This window comes from Colius striatus, chromosome 1 (assembly GCF_028858725.1).
Source record: "Colius striatus isolate bColStr4 chromosome 1, bColStr4.1.hap1, whole genome shotgun sequence".
NCBI lineage: Eukaryota > Metazoa > Chordata > Aves > Coliiformes > Coliidae > Colius > Colius striatus.
This window is the reverse complement of record NC_084759.1, coordinates 2,339,384-2,362,681: the sequence shown is the minus strand read 5'-3', so window position 1 is coordinate 2,362,681 and position 23,298 is coordinate 2,339,384. Positions and strand designations below refer to the sequence as shown.

Sequence of the window (23,298 nt, the reverse complement as noted above, 5' to 3'; positions counted from 1 at the left end):
AGGGTGCTAAGTTGATCATAGAATCATAGAATCATAGAATGATAGGGTTGGAAGGCATCTTGTCGAACTCCTCTGCAGAAGCAGGTTCACCTAGATCATATCACACTGGAACAAGTCCAGGCAGGTCTTGAAGAGCTCCAAGGAAGGAGCCTCCACACCCTCCCTGGGCAGCCTGGGCCAGGGCTCCCTCACTCCAACACTGAAATAGCTTTTTCTTATGTTTATGTGGAACTTTTTGTGTTCCAGCTTCATCCCATCACCCCTTGTCCTGTTGCTAGATACAAGAGAAAAAAGAGATGTCCCATCATCATGACCTATTGTTGAAGCCAGCTTCTCAAAACATAGCCACCAGTTATCTGTGGCAACAAACTGTCAGGGGAAACAAGATGACAATGGAAGAACAGCCACCTCTCCCCCTTTTTCCAGCTCTCTCCCATATTTCTTCCCATATTTCTTACACCCAGAGTGTGCTGTGTTCTAGCTCTTAATCAAATCTCAATTTTGCTACGAAGCTTGAGACTCAGTTTGTCTTTGATGCTTTCCAAAAGACCCAAAGACCTCAGCCTGGTGTGTTTGGCTTCATGCATCACATTCATGCAGCACAGAAGTGTAAGCCAGCATTGCTGAGCTCCAGACTGCGCAGTTTGGGAAGATGCTTCACTTCGTTCATTGTACAGCCTGTCCTCTCTCTCCTCCTCCCTCTGTGTTAAACTAGCAGTGTGACTAAACTAAGTGAGTCTAAACACACAGCTTTCTGGTACTGGGATGGTGCAACCCAAAATCTGGCCAGGAATACGCTTTATCCTCCTTCGTTGCTACGCCTCGTCTTCGCTTAGTCACTGCATGGTGTCAGGGGTTCGTGTCCCTGGAACGTGTCTTCTGCCCTAGAACAAGGCTTCCTTGTGAGGACAGGGATGCTGTGAACACACATGCCTGCCCAGCTGCAGGGTTCAGCTCCAGGGGTGAGGGCTGGACAAATTCTGTGCAGAACAGATGCTTTGATGTGGTCCTCTCTCCCACTGCTAAAGTGAACTCGCTGCAAAGCACCAGCCTTTCTGTATTTCTTGCTGGGAGCTCTTTTAGCATCAGCACAGATGTCCACTCAGGGGAGTTATTTACTTTTGCTCTATTTGTCTGTTTTTCTGCCAGACAATGAAATAATAGGGGTTAGCACTCCCATCCTTGACTGGATGTTTATAACAAGCCAGTTCCAGCTACACAAACTCTGGAGGAGAAGTGTATATTTTACAAGACCTCAGGAATAAAGAATGTTGATAAAGACACATAAAACCCTTGTGGGAGACCATTCCCTGTGGCCCTGAAGAGGTGGCTGCCTTTTGCATTCTGTCCCTGGAGGAACACATGATGGGAACACCAGTGAATAAAGACCCACATGTAAACAGTGAGCAGAAGGCACAAACACATTTCCATCATCATTTTCAACTTGACTCACTATCTGAATGTGTTTGAGTTGAGGAGGTATTGCCTGCATGTTACAGAGGGGCAAATGAGGCATGGCAAGGAGGTGTTTTAATCCTCACCTTTCAGTACCTCATTGAAGTGGTGGGTTCATTTGACACATGGCAGTGAGGGAGTCAGACACCAGCACCCCAACACTGACATGTCCCAGTGTCTCCCTGCTCAGTTGGAGGGGGAATTGCAGATGGAAGGTGCTTTACCAGTTAAAGGGAGTCCAAGTACACTGCTGAGAGACAGCAAAGCTTGCCCAGAGGATACTAGGAGGCCCCTGGAAGATCACTAGTTTGAATGCTGTTGCAAAGCAATCCCTCTTATTGCACCCTTTATTGCTCAGATACATTAGATACATGTGTGCTTGGACCAGGAGGCACTGTGTCAGGGGGATTCAGTTGTGGTGACATCCATCCTATTACCTTCCATCCACTCAAGCTGGGATGTGGTTTGAGCTTTCTTTTGAATTCCTTGTTTCTGGGCAGCTCTCCTATCTCAGCCCCTTGCTGTAGAGCAGTATGTGAACATAGATTACCATGCACACATAGAGCCCTCGGCTTTGAAAGGACAAGATAATGCACTGTAAGAGCAGGAAATCAAACTATATCCCTCGGTGTCCAATCCCAAAACTCATCAATTAGCATTTTTCTCCCTTTTTCCAACCCCTCCCCGTCCCTCCCAACAGTGGTTTTGGTAAAATCTCAGGAAGGTCTTCCTGAAACACAGTCTGGTTTCTCTCAGCTGTAATTTGCAGAAAGAACTTTCCATGAATCCCTCTGGTACTGGGAATTTTGTATTTATTTTGGGTTATGAGGACTGCAGCTGATCACTCTGCCTGGCATTTATGTTTGCTCCACAACTTGAGCAGAGGTACCACTCAGACATTAGTTTGCAGGCACACAGGGCACCTCAAGGCTCCTGAGAGATTTGGACATCTTAGGTATGGACTTGGATCTTGCCTCATAACAAATGGGAAGAGGGGAAGGAGCACTTCTGGGTTCAGATCAGTCACCCATGCAGAGATACCTTGTACAGTCTGAGATGTACTGGGGTATCTGAGACATTTCCATGGTGTTGATGGCACCAAACTGGGAGCACTGGCTGATTCCCCAGAGCCTGAGCTGCCAGTGAGTGAGCTGTGGGCAGGTTGAGAGTTGGGCAGAGAAGAACCTGCTGAGATTCAACAAGAGCAAGAACAGAGTCCTGCAGCTGGGAAGGAACCAGCCCCTGCAGCAGCACAGGCTGGGGGTGAGCTGCTGGAGAGCAGCTCTGGGACAGGGACCTGGCAGTGCTGGGGGGCAGCAACTGCCCATGAGCAGCAGCGTGGGCTGGTGGGCAAGAAGCCAATGGCAGCCTGGGGGCATGAAGAGAGTGTGAGTAGCAGGGCCAGGGAGGTTCTGCTGCCCCTCTACTCTGCCCTGGTGAGGCTTCATCTGGAGTCTTGTGTCCAGTTCTGGGCTCCTCAGCTCAGGAGAGACAAGGAAGTGCTGGAGAGAGGCCAGAGGAGGGCTACCAAGATGCTGAGATGCTGTCTCCTCATCCAGGTGGTTGATGAAGATATTGAACAAGACTGACCCCAGAACTGACCCCTGTGGAACTCCACTGGCCACAGGCCTCCAAATAGACTCAGCACCTTTGATCACCACTCTCTGGATCTGTCAGTTCTCAATTCACCTTATTGTCCACTCAGCCAACCCAAAGGACAACCTTTCTTTCCCTTTCCCAATGCAGAAGGATGGTGGATCAAACACAGATTCTACTGCTATCCAAGACAGAGCAACATGTGAGAGAGACAGCACACCAAGCAGGCAACATCCACTTCCCAGCCATGAGGTCCAGGCATCACTTTAATCATGGCTCAGGGCATCCAGTTCTCTGGAGGAATGAGCTGGGTGTTTTTTCAGGCACCACGCTCCATTAAGTGTTTTTATAGCATTATTTTGCAGCTGCAGGGTGTGGTGAGTGGGGAGCTGCAGCTCTGACTTGCTCATTAGCACAAAGACTCTTACACACAGGACTCAATGAGACCCAGGGATCGTCTGAGCAGGGAAAAGCTCGGAGTAACATAAAATCAGAGGTGGTTGTAAGTCTGTTTTGATGTGAGCATGTGGGGAGTCCTCTGAACTGCCTGTCAACCTCAGACATTCACCAACAGGAAACTTAATTAAAATGAAGCACTGATTGGGGCTCACCACACTTCTCCACTGCTTAATTGGAGAAACAGGCTGTGCTCAGAGGCTTAGTGGAACAACCAAAGCTCTTTTGTACAGGAGGTCTCCAAATATGAAAAGAAAGGCTGGGTGCAGTGAGATATGTTTTAGCAGACTAGAAATCCTGCTGGTGACAGATGATGAACTGGGAAATCACACTTGTGTTCCATTATACGTGTGGCTTGGAGAATAAGAACCCCATTCCTTGTCATGCTCTCCTGTTTTGCTTGCAAGGGTTTGTGTCCAAAACACCAGGCCTCTGACTGACCAGTTGCTGATGTACCAGGTCTGAGTCCCAGAGAGATGACTTTGTTGGGATTTGGGTGTGAGAGGGGATTAGAAGGAAGCTCAGGGACCAAGCTACCACCTGAACTGCTTTCCAGCCCAACCAATGGAAAACTCTGCAGTTTACCAGCAAAGGAGCACTCTTCTCTCCTGGGCTACATGAGACATGAGCAGAGTATGTGTCAGCTATGTTGTCTCAGAGGTGATTAATAAAGAAAACAGTCTATGGAAGGAAGACATGACATAAGCCAGCACAGCAGTAAAGTGCAACCAGATGTGAGGTTCTTTTGATCTTCTCCTTGGAGAACCAAGGAAGAGGGAAGACAAATCAGTCCCCCAGTGTCAGAGCCACTTTTGGCACCCTCTGTGCTGCTTGAGACTAGCTGAGATGAAAGGGAAGGACTGATGTGTCTGACTGGGGGCTGTGAACTGCAGGAGCAAAGCGTGAACATGCTGGGTTGGCTCTAACTTCCCCCATGTCAGACCTTTGGCAAAGCAGTCAGCACCTGAGGATGGCAGGACCAGGACATTTAGGGTGGGTGTTCTTCTGCCCATGGTGGTGAGAAGGTGGTGAACACAAGGAGTAAGAAAAAGCACAGATGATGGATGGGAAGAACCTGTTAATTGGTACATGATGGTTTGCTCAAAGCTGACTCATATCTCCACTGTTGAAGTCTTGCAGCTACATTCCTTATCGCTGCTGTGTGGGTGAAGTGATTTGCTTATGGTCTTACAAAAAGGACTGTGACAAAGCAGGAAACCCAGAAACCAGTTCTCCCACCTCCTGGAATACCTTCCACCTCTTTGGACCTGCCTTGGCATACAGTGATGAAAATGCAAGTTCCTCTGCTGATTTGACACCCACACATCCATCTCTGTTGCTTGTCATGACACAGGAGCTTTCAGAAGCTGGAATAACCACCAGAAAACCCTGGGAAGACAGCTGGAGCCTTTTCCAGCCCAGCCTCAATACATGGAGCTGAGCTAATGTGTGAAATGTTGATTCTGACAGTTAAGCATATCCTTATTCTCTCAGCACAGGAAAACTGTTTGGCCTTTCTACTCCAAAGATAATGTTCGGAGGTAGGGATAGGACCAGAACCAGAGCTTGATACTGCTGAGAGTGAACATCTTCACTCCATCAGCTGAATACCTGGCAACATATTTACACTATTCCTTCAGATCCTCCCTCCCAGTCAGGCAGATGTGAAAACTTTTCCACATACTCATTTAAACTGTCTAATTCTCAGGGAAAAAAAAGCAGCTTAAATTGCTCAATATGGAGTAAAACCTGGCCTGCACATCTGTCCATGGTCTTGGGTAAGAAGCAGAAGTGACAGCTCTTTGCTGCACCTGCTGCAATATCTGCTTGGCATTTCAGTCACTCACAGTGATGTTGATCCAGATGCAGGCTTGGAAGTGTTTTATCCTCTTTAAAACACAGGAAAAGGTAATTCAGGCTCCTGTGTCTTGTTGTATAAGACTAAATGATGTGCTTTAGGGACAGATGCAGAAGATAAATTGACAGAAGAAAGGAGGCAGTGACTGTGACTGTTTTTCACAGCAGGGAGCTGTCAGGGCTGGTAGGTGAAGGCAAACTGCCCTCCCTACTGAAGCCATCTGAGAAGGAGGCAGCCCTAGAACCTGAGGAAGTGGCTTCTCACCAAACCTCTCTATTTTGCCTGTCTTTGAGCTCTGCAAGCCTCACAGACATCATTTTGAAAGGTCAAATGAGAACTGACCTGGCCACAGATGGAGGTTGGGCTCAGGTCAGATGTGAGACTTCTTGGTCTCTGATGGGGAGCAAAGGCCAATGAAGCTGCAACCATGGAAAGTCAGGAACAGCCCATCAGAGACAAGGACAGTTTAGGAAGGGGCATTCCTGACCAATCTCAGACAAATCTCCCTGCTGCTCTCTCTGTACAGATCTCTGCAGATACAGGGCAAGCCAAGTGCTTCCCAGGGCAGTAGATTTGTTGCTTCCCCAGACCTGGGTATTGCTCTTGCTTTTTCTCCTGTGTCTCTGAGCATTCAAGATTTTGATCCTGGCTTCCAGATCTTTCAGCAATGACCTGTGCCTTGTGCCTGCTACTCATCCACAGCAGCACTGGGGGTAACAGAGCAGCACACAGCCAGCCTGAGAGTCTTAGCATTATCAGCTTATGAGATGTAGGTCTTCAGGGAATTTGAATCAGCAGAGGCACTTTCACACCCAAAGAGGCAAAGATATTATCAGTTCCTTTAACTGGGTACCAGAAGAGCTGAGCTGCAGCTCTTGGAAGCCTTCCCCTGTTCATCCCAGGCTCGTACACCTCAGCAATGCCACACAGATCCCCAGCAGCTAACTCTCTGGCTCTTCAGCCATGAGTGCATTGGGGGTTCATTTTCTCTTAAGGATTTCCTTTTTCCATGAGGAATGTTCTGTTTATTTCTCTGAGCAGTGGATGTCATCTGCCTTCACTTCAGCAAGGCTTTTGATACTGTCCCACAACAGATACTGTTTTGATACTGTCCCACAAATCTCAGGCAGTGTGTCTGGATGAGTGGAGGTGAGGTGGATGGAGAGCTGCTGAAGGACAGAGCCCAGAGGGTGGGATCAATGGCACAGAGTGGAGTTGGAGGGCTGAGGCCAGTGGAGTTCCACAGGGATGGGTTCTGAGGCCAGTCTTGTTCAACATCTTCATCAAGCACCTGGGTGAGGGCACAGAGAGACTCTCAGCAAGTTCCCTGCTGGCACCAAACTGGGAGCACTGGCTGATTGCCCAGAGCCTGAGCTGCCATTCAGCGGGATCTTGACCGGCTGGAGAGCTGGGCAGAGAGGAAAGTGCTGAGGTTCAACAAGGGCAAGGGCAGAGTCCTGCAGCTGGGAAGGAACAACCCCCTGCACCAGCACAGGCTGGGGGTCAAACAGCTGGAGAGCAGCTCTGCAGAGAGAGACCTGGGAGTGCTGGTTGATAATAAGCTAAATATGAGCCAGCAATGTGCCCTAATGGCCAAGAAGCCAATGGCAGCCTGGGAGCAACAAGAAGAGTGTGGGCAGCAGGTCAAGGCAGGTTCTGCTCCCCCTCTACTCTGCCCTGGTGAGGCCTCATCTGGAGTCCTGTGTCCAGTTCTGGGCTCCACAGCTCAAGAGAGACAGGGAAGTGCTGGAGAGAGGCCAGTGAAGGGCTAATAAGATGCTGAGGGGATGGAACTTGTGAGGAGGAAAGGCTGCAGGCTCTGGGGCTGTTCAGCCTGGAGAAGAGGAGACTGAGGAGGGATTAACACTTTGTCAAGGGGATGGGGCAGCGCTTTTCTCTGTAGTATCTCGTGACAGGACAAGGGCTAATGTACATAAGCTCTAACACAAAAAGTTCCACTTAAACATAAGGAAAAACATTTTACTATTCAGTTGAGGGAGCCCTGGACCAGGCTGCCCTGGGAGGGTGTGGAGGCTCCTTCTTGGGAGGTTTCCAACCCCACCTGGACACGTTCCTGTGCCCCCTGATCGAGGGGAACCTGCTTCAGCAGGATGTTGGGCTGGAGGAGCTCTAGAGGTCCCTTCCAGCCCCCACCATTTGGAGATTTTGGGATTCTGTGAAATATATATATATACATAGATATAACTGAGGCAGGAGAGAGGAAATCATCTCAGTTCTGCCCACTAAGAATTTCCATACCCTCAGGAAAGTTCTGACCTAACTTGTGTTCCATAAGAACAAATTGGTTGATAAATTGACTTTTTTTTCCTGTAACTCTGCATTATGCATGAAGTGATGTTAGAAAATGAGGATGTAAGAAATTACTGCTTGTGCTGCTGGTAAATTAATTAAATGTGACAGGAGAGCTCTCCTGTAGTAGTAGGGTGTTGAAGAGGGCAGATGTTATCAGACATGTCATGGATACTCAGCTCAGAGCCTGGGGTGGTTTCTTCCTCTTGGACTCAGCTCAGAGCCTGGGGTGGTTTACTCCTGTATGACCTTTTGTGTAACATCTGACAGGTCATACAGAGACCTTGTCTTAAAAATCATGGTCTAAGTCATCCATGGTGGAAGTCAACAGTTCTAGCAGTGGTAATGTACCTCTTGGAACTTGCTCTTCATCCCACTCATGAATCTTTGGGTCCAGGACACACATCTCCTGTGCAGCCTAGGCTAGATAGCTGAACTTTGGTTTCCAAACTTTCAAATTATGTTTATGACACTGTTCTGTGACCAAATATTGTCCAGATGTTTGTGTAGCCTGATAGTAGGGGACAAAGATTCGTATTGTAAGAGGAAAGTTGAGAGGTGGAGGCAGATATAACACCAGCACTGTAAGACCTGTGCTGTAGTTCAGTGTCCAAGTTAATATCTCTCCAGCAAACATTTGAAAACTCAGCTGTTGAGATAAGGTTGTAAAACTGGCTGTTTTCTTCCAGCTGCCAAAGATGCCAGAGGCTAGGAGAGACCTATTGGGACATATGACATCCTGGGATGATTTCCTGCATGGGTTTTATAAAGCCTTGGTGTCAAGGAAATGCAGCTCAGTGTCATGTTCAAGCTTTATTTTAAGGAGCAGTGCCTTTTATCAGATCTGGCAGGGGCTGATGAATGCTTCAGTGAGGTTATGGTGTTGCTGGAAGGTTTGCAACACAGCGTAGGATAAGTCATCATGCAGAATGTCAGCCAGCCATTCATGAGTCCATTGACGCATTTGGAAGTCTTGTTACCGTTCACCATGAACAAAGTTGGACAAAACCCATCCTTCTTTGTCTGCCAGAAGCTTCAGTGTGATTTGGTTTGGGTTTTTTTTCCCTTTCCCCCCTTTTTATTACTTCTCTTTTTTGGTCACACTGCGATGAAGTGATTTATATGATAAATATCCAAGGCATTGCAGTCTTCCTCAAGTCTGCAAATGCTGGGTGGCTTTTTCAGTTCCCTTTGCCTCAGGTTTTCTGTTAAGGCTGTCAATGAAATCATCATTATCACTGAGATGAAGGGGTTGCTTTCCAGCTCTCCCTGTTCAGGCCGGGTTTGCAATACATATATCAAACACTCATCTCTTTTCAGCTTCCCTGCCCATGAGACAGACCTGCTTGATATCTTTATCCCCAGAGGAGACACCTGGCAATTTCTAAGGTCTCAAGACATAGATTCAGATATGTCTGCTTTTGTTGAACCTGATGGATTTCAAGGAAAACATTTTAGACAGTCTGGGCAAGTGCCTTCTCAGTATAACACCACGAGACTCTACATCTCCTCCAGTATCTGGCTTTAACTTGCTTATTAAAAGCCCAGCTAAGCCTCATGTAAAGAAAATGATGACCAGTAGCCATTTGCTAGGTTGAATCATAGCTGGATTCTAACAGGTTTGGAAATGTCCTAAAGGACTGTTTCTCTGTGTATCGTTACTTAATGATCTTCTGGAGATGAAGCTGTCAAACCAAGCACCCAGGTTTTGATGCCTAAACAAATACACGTATAAATACCTCATCCAGGGTTATGAGACTCCTTCTTGCCAGCTTGAATATTGACTGTCCAAATTACCTGCATCATCATATATTCCACTTATGTCACTGCCAGAGACTTCAGCTCTCACAGGTTACAACACCAACTTCCAAGAATATCAAAATGACTCTCAGCAGTTGGGAAACAAAGTGGACTCACTTGAACTTGGCTCCACAGGACTCATCAAGGCTGATATGTATCTGTTTGAATGTGCAGATGCTCTGATACAAACCAGATAAGCTGGAGAAAAAGGGATTCCATGTGCTGGACTGCGACTTGGAAACAGGATAACATGGCATAACAGAGCATGCTCTCTCCCAAAAACACAGCACCACCAAAACCATGGGATGTCAAAGCATTTCTGTGCTGCGTGGTAAAGGAATTGATATCAGATTAAGTTGAATGAGTGTCTTCAAAAAGGGCAGGAAAGAGGACCCAGGAGACTACAGGCCGGTCAGCCTCTCCTCTATCCCTGGAAAGGTGATGAACAACTCATCCAGAATGTTATCACTGAACATATGAAGGATAAGATGGTTATCAGGGGGAGTCAAAATGGCTTCACCAAGGGGAAATCCTGTTTGACCAAACTGATGCCTTCTATAAGTGCATAACTAGCTGGCTGGATGAGGGGAGAGCAGTGGATGTCATCTACCTTGACTTCAGCAAGGCTTTGGACACTGTCTCCCACAACATCCTCATCAGAAAGCTCAGGCAGTGTGGCTGGATGAGTGGCCAGTGAGGGAGATGGAGAGCTGCTGAGTGACAGAGCCCAGAGGCTGGGATCAATGGCACAGAGTGGAGTTGGAGGCCTGTGGCCAGTGGAGTTGCACAGGGATGGGTTCTGGGGCCAGTCTGGTTCAACATCTTCATCAAGCACCTGGGTGAGGGCACAGAGGGACCCTCAGCAAGTTCCCTGCTGGCACCAAACTGGGAGCACTGGCTGATTGCCCAGAGCCTGAGCTGCCAGTGAGGGAGCTGTGGGCAGGCTGAGAGTTGGGCAGAGAGGAAGGTGCTGAGGTTCCCCAAGGGCAAGGGCAGAGTCCTGCAGCTGGGGAGGAACCAGCCCTGCAGCAGCACAGGCTGGGGGTGAGCTGCTGGAGAGCAGCTCTGGGACAGGGACCTGGCACTGCGGGGGGGCAGCAACTGCCCATGAACAGCAGCATGCTTTCATGGGTGAGAAGGCCAATGGCAGCCTGGGGGCATGAAGAGAGTGTGGGCAGCAGGTCAAGGGAGATTCTGCTCACTCTCTGATCTACCACATCTGAAGAGGCCTCATCTGAATTCCTGTATTCTGGGCTCCCCACTTCCAGAGGGACAGAGAACTGCTGGAGAGAGAGTCCAGCACAGGGCTACCAAGATGTTCAGGGGACTGGAGCATCTTCCTTACGAGGAAAGGCTGCGGGCCCTGGGGCTGTTTAGTCTGGAGAAGACTGAGAAGGGATCTTATTAATATTTACATAAGGAAAAACTCTTTCAGCGTGAGGTGAGAGAGCCCTGGCCCAGGCTGCCCAGGGAGGGTGTGGAGGCTCCTTCCTTGGAGCTCTTCAAGACCCTCCTGGACACGTTCCTGTGTGACCTGATCTAGGTGGAGCTTTTTTTTTGCTGGGGTGTTGGACTGGATGATCTCTAAAGGTCCCTTCCAACCCCTGCCATTCTATTACTCTGTGATTCTGTGAGTGTACTCAAAGTCATGGAAAGGACAAAGTGGAGAGGAATTTGTAAATAATTAAAGGATGGAGGTTAAGCAATAAAAGGCTGGAGAGGTAATGAATCTTGACAGTCTGAATTCACATAATTTCTGTGATCAAATCACAAGTCTGACACGTAAAGTCAAGTATGGTGTTGTCTTCTTAAGTTATCCTCCTGAAAGTTGATATCCAAGGAGAAAATTAGTGGCACATAGTCAGTGTGTCCATGTTGCAAGGAAATCAAAAAGAATTACATGATGTTTGGAGAGAAAATAGTAGATGAGGATGCCTCCTTTGCAGTGTCTTCTAGTAGAGCCTCTGGGATCTCATTTTTTTCCAGTGCTGTTCAATAACTGTCTCACATCTGGATGAAACAGAAATCGTGATTCATAGAACTTGCTGATTGGTCTGGACTTCTCCATTTAATGAACGTGTTTGAAAAGTATCTGCTAAACCAAAACCAGATGGGTTTGTAAACATCTGGGAACAAAGAATTCCTTCCACATTTCCAAGGCAGAGGTTTGCATTAAACAAAGCAGAGTTGGGCTTGAAAACAGCTATGTTGCAACTGTGGCAACCCGAGCTATAGAATGAAAGTGGAGAGAATCAAAGAGGTGATGAAAGAATGCCACAAACTCCACTTTGAGCCTGAAAGAGTGAAGCTCATTAATGGATATTGTTTATAATTCAGCAAATTGAAGGAAAATTAAGACTGAGAGACAGAAGGGCATTGCAAGGATGCAATCCTGAAAGCATGCTCCGTGGCAAAAGCCTTAAGGAGCTGCTTATTTATTTTGCTCAGAGGATAAGCAGAATGTGAACTAATTATGGTGTGCAAATGTCTACAGGGAGGTGATATTTATTGTGCTTCCTGCTTTTTTGTTTCTCAGGGAAAGGCAGAGGGAGAACCAGTTGCAGGAAGCTGAAGCCAGACACACTAGAAGTTAAGTGGGTATGTTTAATGTTGAGGGTAATTAACAGTTGGAATAATAGACGTGGGAACCTGGTAGATCCTCCAAGGCTGGAGCTTTTAATTAAGGCTCAGAGGGTGTGAAGAAAGGCTGATGTTAGCATTGCCATGCTGTTCTTCCTTGATTTTCTCTATAATCAGTGGAGATATGAGACCTTTTTTCAGGGACAAGAGGAGCCAAGCCTTTTCTCTGTCTCTCTCTACTATCTTCAGAGAGCTTCCACAGACATCAGCTTTATTCAGTGGTACTCTCTGGTACAATTAATTCAACAAACTGAGCTTGAAGAGCTCAGAGCAGCAGCTGCTCTTGGGAGGCTGCTTGGCCAGGCTGATGGGAGAGGTCAGACCAAGAGGCTAGAGCACCCTCTTCTGCTCTAAAAATGTAAAGCAAAGCGGTACAGCCGAGGTTTAACCTTCCCGTGGGAAAGATGAAGCCCGTGTGAACGTGCACATCACTCACTCCACTGAGTACAGAAAAGTGTGGGGAAATGGATCTGACGGTGTGTAAACAGCTCGGCATTACAAAGAAGTCTTTGCTGTGTGATGTGGTCGTTGCAGCAGTGACGAGCTTAAGAGGTGAGAAGAAAGCAAAGTTTGGAGGCACACACCGGGTTTTAAACTTCAATATTAATTCCAGACAGATGAATTACTTTAATAACATCTCTTTTTTTTTTTTTACCTGTGCCTCAGCTTCTTGTTTTAACTTGCTTATTTATTACTAAAGCAAAGCAGGCAGTACCAGGACCTGAGCTTGTTTTGCAATGGAAGGAGTGTTATCCCCAGTCCTGGGTACCTTAAGCAGAGGTGGCAGAGTTATTTCAGATAACCAGCTGTTCTTATGCAAAGCAGATTCTGACACTGTTATTACTGGAGGACAGGAGAGTCTTTTCTTTCACTGGAAAACAAGAAGCAGAAGAAAAGGGAGAAAGGGATAAAGGTTTCAATGCACTTGAAAGGTCAGAGTAATTCTGTTAGCAGTAATTTCATTAACAAACAGACTTCCAAGTCGATTATTTTTTATCTTTCATTATTGAGCTCCTAACCCCCATTTTTTTTTTCAACACAAGAGAGTTTAATGCTATAAATGTCCCCTAGAAAAAGTGAGTTTTGCAGCTACTCCAGGAGACTTTGAGCCAGCTGACCCTGAGTGGAATTAAACCATGCAGCGGTGTTGTCGATACCAGGAGAGGTGAGACAGCAGTGAGCACATGATGTATGGATAGAGATGTGAGTGTATTTGATATGGGTAAATCAAACTTTCAGCTTCAGTTCAAAAAGAAATCAGTCTCTCACCTGCAAAAACTTCATTTAACTTCATGCTTTGATCAAAACCTGGTGTCAAAATCTAATGCACTAGAAGCATAGAAAGCAGCCCTCTGAGCTTAGGCTTGATGTTAGCATGTCTTTTAGTCACTTTCCAAAGATGAAGCTATTTGGTAATTCCTGGTAACCATCTTGAGCTAAACCAGTAGTCAACGAAGCACATTTCCAGGAACCTTCCCAAACCTGGGCCATGTAAGGAAATGAACGAATGTGGAGGGAATTAATGAAAAGAGTGGAGAGAATCGCTCTCCCTACTGTGTCTGGAAGAGTTTGTGGCTTCCCTCAATCATTAGTCAGGAAGAACTACTCCTGAACACACACAAAGGAGATTCATATAATTTATATGATGAAGCTAATGCTGTTCAAAGGTTGAATTACAAATGGTTCCCTCTAAACCACAAGCTCTGGTCCTATGACCTCAGCCAAAGGTCACAGGACCCTCCCAAGGGTCTTCCTAGCTAGGACTGACGTGGGGACATTTGAGGTCTTTCCAGGATGACAGTTTTATTGTCAGATTCACTGGGGAAGGAAGGTGTCTGGGAGCACAGGGAGGGTTATTGGAGGGCCCATCTGTAGGGAGATATCTAGAGGAACTAGGGAAATAACCAAGAAGGCTTTGATGCAAGTATAAAAATCTCTGTGTGTGTCACGATGGATACAAGAAAGAAAGAGGGAAAAGGGAACATAACAGAGCAGCAGGATGGTAAAGTCTGAAAACAATTGCTCTGCTTACCCCAAACCTAAAATAGCTCTTGTCTCTGCTGCTTACAGGGCAGAAAAGGAGCTATCATTGCTGCAGTGCAGAGAGATTTAAGGAGCTGTTCTGCAGGGGCAGCTCCTGGGAGTTAAATCCCACTAATCCAAGGGCAGAGCTTTAAGATGCTGTCTCTACAATTGCAAAGTTAGATATGAGAACATCCCTGCACTGAGGCAGTTCAGAGTGAGGCAGCCTTGAAGCTCTGCAAAATCTTGCTCAAAGAGCTAAGGGCTTGAGAAGAGGTACCTCAAGTCGTGAAACCTTGGAGGAGAAGGATGGGCCTCACCAAAAGGGACATAGGAAGCCTTTGATACAGCGTGAAGGATCCAGAGCATTCACCCAGATAGAGTGGCCCATGAAAGCAAGAAGTTGAAGGAGTTGAGCACCCAAATGCACTTCCAGGGGAGGCTGGCCATGCATTGCTTGTCCTTGAGATGTGACCCATATCCAAGGATAGCCACTGCCACCAGTGAGAAGCTGCTCTGCTGGTGAGTGACTCCTTCTGGAGGTCTCTCTCCATCAGGACAGAGGACCTGTGGAGGCATTTACAGCACACTCTGCATTGCAGTGCTCTGCATTCCATGTCTGAGGATCCAGGATAAAAATACTTCTGCAGTAATGAACAGGTAAGCTGGTGTAAGGGACCTGCTATTCTTAGAGCACAAACCTGCTTGGGTCAGCAAGTTTTCCCAGCCATGGGATGGTGGGGAGCCTTTCTATGCCTGGCTGTAAAGGTTGAGGTTGTTATCCCCCAAAAAACCCTACAGCTCCCAGTCTTTAATCAAGAATATTTTAAGCCAAGGATGAACACAAAGTTTTTACCCTGGGAGTTATTTAATAGTTCTTTATCTACATTCAAATCACAATGCTCCTTTTTCCTCATTTTGTGATTACCTGTTTATCCACTTCTCATTTTGCCAGGTTTAACAGACACTGCCATCAGCTGTCCTTGGAAAACCTTTTGAGAAAGTTTTAAGATCATACACACACGTGATTTTTCTCCAAGTATATGTATAAATGGACCTGTGTTTGTGTATTTTTATGTTTGTATGGGCTCTGATGCATCTGCAAAACTCTCTGAGGGTTTTGGATTGGCAAAAGTTGCTGGCTCAGTTCATTTCACCTTCTTATCTTCTTAAATGTGTGTTGAACTGTGTGATTTGGGAATTATCCTTCCAAAGAACCAAAACCACAGAGTATCCATAGATTGTGTTCACTGCTGCAAACAAAGCAGACTCACTCTTTGCTGCCTGGTTTCAGAATGCATTGCAAAGCATTTGCAAATGTCTGTGGCAGTGTGCAGTTAAGGGTTATGGCATGTCTGACTGTGTCTATGTGCACTGAACATAGACATGAACACTGAATATATTTACAGCATGAAAAACGTAATCTACTTTTCTTCCAGCAGCTGGTAATGCACTGCCTGGCTTCCTGAAGAACTCAGCACAGATCTCCTCACCTGCAAAACAATGGCATTTCTACCACTGTGTCCTAACACCTTGTGCTGGGTGCAGTCAAGGCACGTAGAAGTGCATCAGTTCAACACTGGTTGGTCATTCAAGACATTTTTCCAGGCTCTCTGGTGGCTGTTGTTGGGAACAACCTTGTTTTGCTCTCCAGCACACTGTTCAGTTTTTAAAATTGGACTGCTTGGACCCTGGAACTGTGACCCCTGCTTTTCCAAAGCTTTTCCTCATGTGGCTGCCAGCTTAGCAGTGGGACGAATAAGCAGTGATCCTTCACTGAATCTTGGCCAAAGGCTTGACTATGTGGTCCTGCAAGAAGAATGTCAGACATCAAGAGCTCTGGTTCGATTCATTGGCTTTGAAAAGCTTTCCTCAGCTTTCATAGGCCCTCTGAACCCTGGCTTCTGTGAGGTGGCTACGCTTTTAGGGGAAAACTGGAACAAAGCCATCTTCTCATGGATGTGTGTCAATTATAAGCTGGATTCCACCATCCACCACCCTACATTTGCAAGGACCCTGCCCTCTCCAACACAAGTTTTGTTTACAGTAATGAAATATTTCAGCTGGGCTCACGTTGGCATCATTGCTTCCAGTGAGGATATTTGGATGGACACAGCCAACAAGTTAGCAAGTGCACTCAGGAGCCAGGGGCTTCCTGTAGGCATTGTTACCTCCACACATAAAGGAGAGAAGGGCATTGAAGATGCCTGGAATGAGGTTAAGAAAGTTGATGGCATTAGAAGTAAGTGCTTTGAGATATGTTCTTTTCTAATTCTTGTTATTGATTTTATTTTCTCCAAGGTAGGATTGCATTGTCATGCAGTAGGTGTAGCTTAGGGAATGACATTTTCAGAGAATACTGGGCATTTTGTGTGTAATGGAGGTAGAGCAAAACAGGCTGCTAGAACATGAAGAAAGATCTGGTCCAGCTTATATGAAAAAAGTATACTTAGTGGATTGATGCCCATGATTGACCCTGTCAAGTGTAAGGGGATGTTTATAGGAAGGTTTTGTATTTATGGTGTTTTGGATTATGGGTTCACAGAATCATAGAATGGCAGGGGTTGGAAGGGACCTCTAAAGATCATCCAGTCCAACTCCCTTGCTCAAACAGGTCCCATCTAGATCAGGTCACATAGGAATGTATCCAGGTGGGTTTTGAAGACCTCCTGAGAAGGAGCCTCCACACCCTCCCTGGGCAGCTTGGGCCAGGGCTTCCTCACCTCACAGTAAATTAGTTCATCCTTAAGTGCAACCTTTTGTGGTCCAGCTTCATCCCGTCACCCCTTGTCCTGTTACTGTAAGGGCTGCCCCATCCCCTTCACAAACACCTTTTAAATACTTGTAAATATTAATGAGATCCCTCCTCAGTCTCATCTTCTCCAGGCTGAACAGTCTCAGATCCTCCAGCCTTTCCTCACAACACAGATGCTCAGGTCCCTTGGTGGCCCTGTGCGTCAAATACTTGTTATCCTTTCATGCTGTGCTTTCATCTTATCCTTTGATGGTGGCCCTGCACCATCAAATATTTCATACTTTCATGCTGTGACCTTGCTACCTGTGTTCAGTGAAGGTATGAGAAGTAAAATCCAGTGTTATGCACCATATATTAAAGCAGTGGAGGCGCCCTTCTTGGTGTTCACTACATAGTAGAGAGTGAGGTAGAGCTGATGGGCCCTTCTCAGAACCAATGTAGAGGACCAGTCATTTTCAAATATTGTTCATACTACCAGATTCAGCTCTCACAGAATCATAGAATTTACAACAGTAAAAAGTGCTGCCCCAACCTCCTGACACCCACTATTTAGATATTTTTAAATATTAATGAAGTCCTCCTTCAGTCTCCTCTTCTCCAGATTAAACAGCCCCAGGTCCCGCAGCCTTTCCTCAGAAGGAAGATGCTCCAGTCCCCTGATCATCTTGGTGGCCCTGCACTGGCCTCTCTCCAGAGGTTCTCTGTCCCTCTTGAGCTGAGGAGCCCAGAACTGGACACAGGACTCCAGATGAGGCCTCACCAGATGTGGCAGAGTAGAGGGGGAGAAGAACCTCCCTTGACCTGCTGCCCACACTCTTCTTGATGCCCCCCAGGATGCCATTGGTTTCTTGGCCACGAGGGCACGGTGCTGGCTCATGTTCAGTTTCTTGTCAACCAGCAGTGCCAGGTCCCCATCCCAGAGCTGCTCTCCAGCAGCTCACCCCCAGCCTCTGCTGCTGCAGGGCCTCGTTCCTCCCCAGCTGCAGGACTCTGCCCTTGTCCTTGTTGAACCTCATGAGGTTCCTCTCTGCCCAACTCTCAGCCTCCCCACTTCTCACTCACTGGCAGCTCAGGCTCTGGGCAATCAGACAGTCCTCCCAGTTTGGTGCCAGCAGGGAAATTGCAGAGGGTCACTCTGTGCCCTCATCCAGGTGGTTGATGAAGATGTTGAACAAGATTGGCCCCAGAACCCATCCCTGTGGAACTCCACTGGCCACAGACCTCCAACTCCATTCTGTGCCATTGATCCCCACCCTCTGGGCTCTGTCATTCAGCCAGCTCTCCATCCACCTCACCTCCACTCATCCAGCCACACTGCCTGAGCTTTCTGATGAGGATGTTGTGGGAGACAGTGTCAAAAGCCTTACTGAAGTCAAGGTAGTCTCTGTTTAGTACCAAATGAATCAGTACCTAGAAGTACCCAGTTCTTTCCTGTAATCCAACAACCTGAAAAGGCTTTTGTTCAGTTTCTTCCTTGTCAAGGAGACTTTTTCTCCTAAGAAGAAAACACAGCTACTCTAGAGATCCAGCTCCCTTCTGATTTAGAAGGAGGCAGGTCTCCTTTGCAACTTTCCTTCCCATCATTTCCAGACTTTGCTCCTCTCACTGAGCTGTGAAGTGCTGTCTTGGATGAAAGACAAAGAGTGTTTCCTTTCATGAAGGGCCAGTAAGCAGTCTGGAAAGCCTGTTAAAGCAATACAGTGTATTTCAGATCTCTCCAACAGATATTGCAGGCAATGGCATTTTGCAGGCAAAGACACAGACTCTGGGACCAGATATTGAAACACAACACAGTGCCCAACCTAAAATCTATATATAAGGTGACCAGGTGAATAGGTGGAGGTTGGGCACTGCTAATATCTGTGTGGGTTCTGTCAGCTCAGGGCACTTAAAGCTCATGTTTCTCTGTGAATGGCAACAATGACTGTGAGTAATCATCATTTTTGTCAAAGTTTCTCTCCACTTCTCCTTCTGCATGGCTCCAGGAATGGGTAATGCTCACAGCCTCCTTTGCTAGATATTGCAGACTTCCTAGAGGCTGAAGAAAATCAGTGGAGCTCCCAACTTCCTCGGCACATAACATTGGTGGGAGACCATTAGAGCCTGACTTGCCACAGTGTTTCAGTCAGTTCTTTTATTGGGGGAGCAAGTTCTTTTGTGTTGAAAACCCCAGATGGATTAACCCTACTGTCTGCCATTCTTGTGTTTCAGTTATACTCCTGTGCATGCATTCTGTGCTCGTTGGAGGGAAGGAACAGGCCACCTTACTCACAAAAGCTCTGGAAATGGGACTAGCAGATGGAAGATACGTCTTTGTTCCATATGACACTTTACTGTACAGTCTTCCTTACCAGAACAACTCATTCCATGTCTTTGATAACGACAGCAAGCTGCAGGAAGCGTATGATGCTGTGCTGACTGTCACACTGGAGTCTGGAGAAAGGACTTTCTATGATGCATTCAGGGAAGCCAAGGAAAGTGGTGAAATAAGCAGGAATTTGGAAGCCACACAGGTAAATGTTCCTTCTCTTGGCCTCTTCAGGGACCTGGCAATGGGAGACATGGGTCAAGCAATAGTTACAATCTACAGGGGAGATTCAACCCAGACTAGTTTGAGAAATATGGTGTGAGTTGGATGTGGTCTGCACTCAGTTGGAAACAATTTTTCTCCTGGGTGTCTGAAGACATCCATGTCTAACTCAGTTGGTTCATCTGTGAGACCATGCTGGGAATTGAAGAGAAAGGGTTTATCACAGAATCACAGAATGATAGGGGTTGTGACTTCTAAAGGTCACCTAGTCCAAACCCCATTTTTTTGTCCATTATCCCTGTCACTGGACACTACAGCAAAAAGTGTTGCCACATCCTCCTGACGTGGACCTTTTAAATACTTGTATTAATGAGGTCCCTCTTTAGTCTCCTCTTCTCCAGACTAAACAGCCCCAGTTCCTGCAGCCTTTCCTCATAAGGAAGACGTTCCATCTCCTGATCACCTTGGGAGGCCTGCACTGGCCTCTCTCCACCAGTTCCCTGACCCTCTTGAGCTGAGGAGCCCAGAACTGGACACAGGACTCCAGATGGGGCCTCACCAGATGTGGCAGAGTAGACGGGGAGGAGAATTGCCATCAACCTTCTTGATGCATCCCAGGATGCCATTGACCTTCTTGGCCATGAGGGCATGTTGCTGCTTCACATTTAATTTGCTGCCCACCAGCACTCCCAGATGTCTCTCTGCAGAGCTGCTCTCCAGCAGGTCAATCCCCAGCCTGTGCTGGTGCAGGGGGTTGTTCCTCCTCAGATGCAGGACTCTGCTCTTGCTCTTGTTGAATCTCAGCAGGTTCCTCTGTGCCCAACTCTCAGCCTGCCCACAGCTCACTCACTGGCAGCTCAGGCTCTGGGGAATCAGCCAGTCCTCCCAGTTTGGTGCCATCAGGGAACTTGCTGGGATCACTCTGTCCCCTCATCCAGGTGGTTGATGAAGATATTGAATCAGACTGGCCCCAAAATCGATCCCTGTGGAACCCCACTAGCCACAGGCTTTCAACATGTCTCAGCTCTTTTGATCACTACCTTCTATCTCTGAGGTCTCAGATCTGGTTTGATCTGTGCTAACTACAGTAGGCCCAAGCTGAAGAGATACTTTCTAAGGTGAATGAAATCCATGGAGTTTGTAAAGCATCAAAATAAGATGTGCACATGCCTGAGAATTTGGGGAGAAAGGAAATACTGAATGCTTCTAGAGAGAAATGCTTAGGATTATTGCTGCCTCACTTGTCTTAGCACTAGAATCAAAGGTATTCTTTGTCAGCACAATTATCTAATGGCACCAGTAGTGTATTAAAAAAAACAGATCAGTGGCCACTTTGTAGATGTTACAAAAAGAACTGGGGAATCTGTCATAGTGGTGAAGAGATACAATATTCAGCTGAGCTAACCTTCAAATCTCATTATGGTCTTTCAAAAAAAATTACAAGCAGTTTTAAGGCATGATTTATCAAACCTGCATGTATGCCTAGCTCAGGAGTAGATAAATCATCCCTGAAAGCATTAATTTCTTCCCTTCAGTATAATGAGAAGCCAGGTTAACTGCATTGAGTATGGAGTTTCTCATTGTAGGTATCTACATCTGATCAATGAATCTCAGTACAGATGTCAAAGTCTATGGCTCTCAAAGGCACTCTTCATTTTATCATGAGAGTATGGCAATAATCTCTCTTCCCTTTCTAACTCTGAATGACCATGTGATTGCAAAAGTCACCATGTGTGTTTTTAGTGGAGAGGGAAGTTGTAGGTTCCTAAATCAAGTTTGATGTGTAAGGCAGCAATGTAAGGAGAAATGACACTGTTACCCCAGAGAATGAGTTTGCTGTGGCTGTGCTTTGTGATTTTTACACCTTAGGAATGAACAATGTTCTGACAGAGGGGACCAACCCTTGGGCATGACACTATTCCTACCTAGGTAGAGAGGGAAGCCTCTAACTTTGATCTTTTATTTGTGGAAGGTGTTTTAGTGCAGCGCTTTGAGGTAAGTTGTGATAAAATGCCAGCTGAATACCAGGCTCAGAGTCTTGGCTCTTCCCATGATAAAGCAGTTGTCCATGGTTTTAAAAATATTCTGAAATTGCATTTTGGGAAGAAACAGTAAGAAAAAAAACAGATCTTCAAAGTCACACGTATTTTGGGTTGACCTGAAACTCTCCAGACTTATTACTCTGTGAGCCTTAAGGCTCAGATATGTCAGTTCTCAAATTCATAGCTTAGCTGGTGGGACATTTTGCCATTAGACTCAAACCAGTGGTATCCTGGGATGCATCAAGAAGAGTGTGGCCAGCAGGTCGAGGGAGGTTCTTTTCCCCCTCTACTCTGCCCTGGTGAGGCCTCATCTGGAGTCCTGTGTCCAGTTCTGGGCTCCTCAGATCAAGAGGGACAGGGAACTGATGGAGAGAGTCCAGAGTAGGGCCATCAAGATAGAACATCTTTCATACGAGAAAAGACTGCAGGAACTGGGGCTGTTTAATCTGGAGAAGAGGAGACTGAGGGGGGATCTTATTAATATTTATAAATATCTCACTAGTGGGTGTCAGGAGGTTGGGACATCCCTCTTTTCTATAGTAGCTAGTAACAGGACAAGGGGTGATGGGATGAAGCTGGAACACAAAAAGTTCCACTTAAACATAGAAAAAACTGTTTCAGTGTTTCAGTGAGGGAGCCCTGGCCCAGGCTGCCCAGAGGGGTTGTGGAGTCTCCTTCCTTGAAGCTCTTCAAGACCCACCTGGACACGTTCCTGTGTGACCTGTTCTAGCTGAACCTGCTTCTGCAGGGAGGTTGGACTGGATGATCTCTGAAGGTCCCTTCCAACCCTACCATTCTATGATTCTATGAAACCAGAGATTAGTGGCTATGAAACCTGACTTCAATTTCTCCTATATTTTTAGGTTTCTCCACTCTTTGGAACAATCTATGATGCTGTTTACTTCATGGCAATGGCTATAGACAGTGCTCAGAGGAAAGGAGCCAGAGTTTCAGGAGCTAACATAGCTGAGCACACAAAAAACTTGAGTTTCACTGGATTTAGTCACCAGATAGAGACAGACCACTGTGGGAAGGGGCTGAGCAACTATGTGATACTGGACACAGATGGTCGTGGGAACCAACTCTTCCCAACTCACTTGCTGGACATGTCTTCAAACTCGGTGAAGTCCCTAGGCCGAGCCATCCACTTCCCTGGGGCTGGTCCACCCAAGCCAGACTCCAGCTGTTGGTTTGATCCAGACGTTCTCTGCACTGGAGGTAAGAAAGACAAAAAACCAGGAACAATAAACATAGCATTCATGTTTCTTATTTTTTTAACATCTTTTCTGTCAGTCTGGGTGATTTCTCTTTGAAATTGAACTCCCTAAAGAGAAAAATGTAAACCCAAGAAATTAACATAACGATGACCAATTATCATGCTGCTTGTAATGGGAGTCCTGTGAAGACATCCCAGTGTTGATCCACAAGAAAAGGATCTGTGGATATTAATTGATAGCCAGCTGAACAGGAGGCAGCAGCGTACCCAGGGGGGCAAGAAGGCCAAGGGCAGCCTGGCTGGGCTCAGCAGTGGGGTGGCAGCAGCCCCAGGGCAGTGCCCGGCCCCTGTGCTGGGCCCTGGGGAGGCCGCAGCTCCAGGGCTGTGTCAGTGCTGGGCCCCTCACTCACTGCCACAGGGACACTGAGGGGCTGCAGCGTGGCCAGAGCCGGGCACAGAGCTGGGGAAGGGGCTGGAGCACAAGGGGCTGGGGAGGGGCTGAGGGAATGGGGGTGTTGAGCCTGGAGGAGGCTGAGTTGAGACCTTCTCGTTCTTGGCAACTCCCTAACAGGAGGCTGTGGCTGGCGGGGGTGTGTGTGTTGGTCTCTGTTCCCAACT

The 23,298-nt window shown here is 46.9% G+C and overlaps 1 protein-coding gene across 1 annotated transcript in view; it reads left to right on the top strand.

Annotated features, from left to right (window-relative positions):
- The first annotated feature begins 15,640 nt into the window (after positions 1–15,640).
- The window catches only part of GUCY2F (guanylate cyclase 2F, retinal), a 52,258-nt gene continuing 44,600 nt past the window's right edge, over positions 15,641–23,298 (top strand). Inside the window, exons 1-3 of the mRNA XM_062020335.1 lie at positions 15,641–16,379; positions 19,104–19,405; positions 22,328–22,682. Of these exons, the coding sequence (XP_061876319.1) occupies positions 15,641–16,379; positions 19,104–19,405; positions 22,328–22,682 (1,396 nt within the window). The remainder of the gene's footprint in view (positions 16,380–19,103; positions 19,406–22,327; positions 22,683–23,298) is intronic.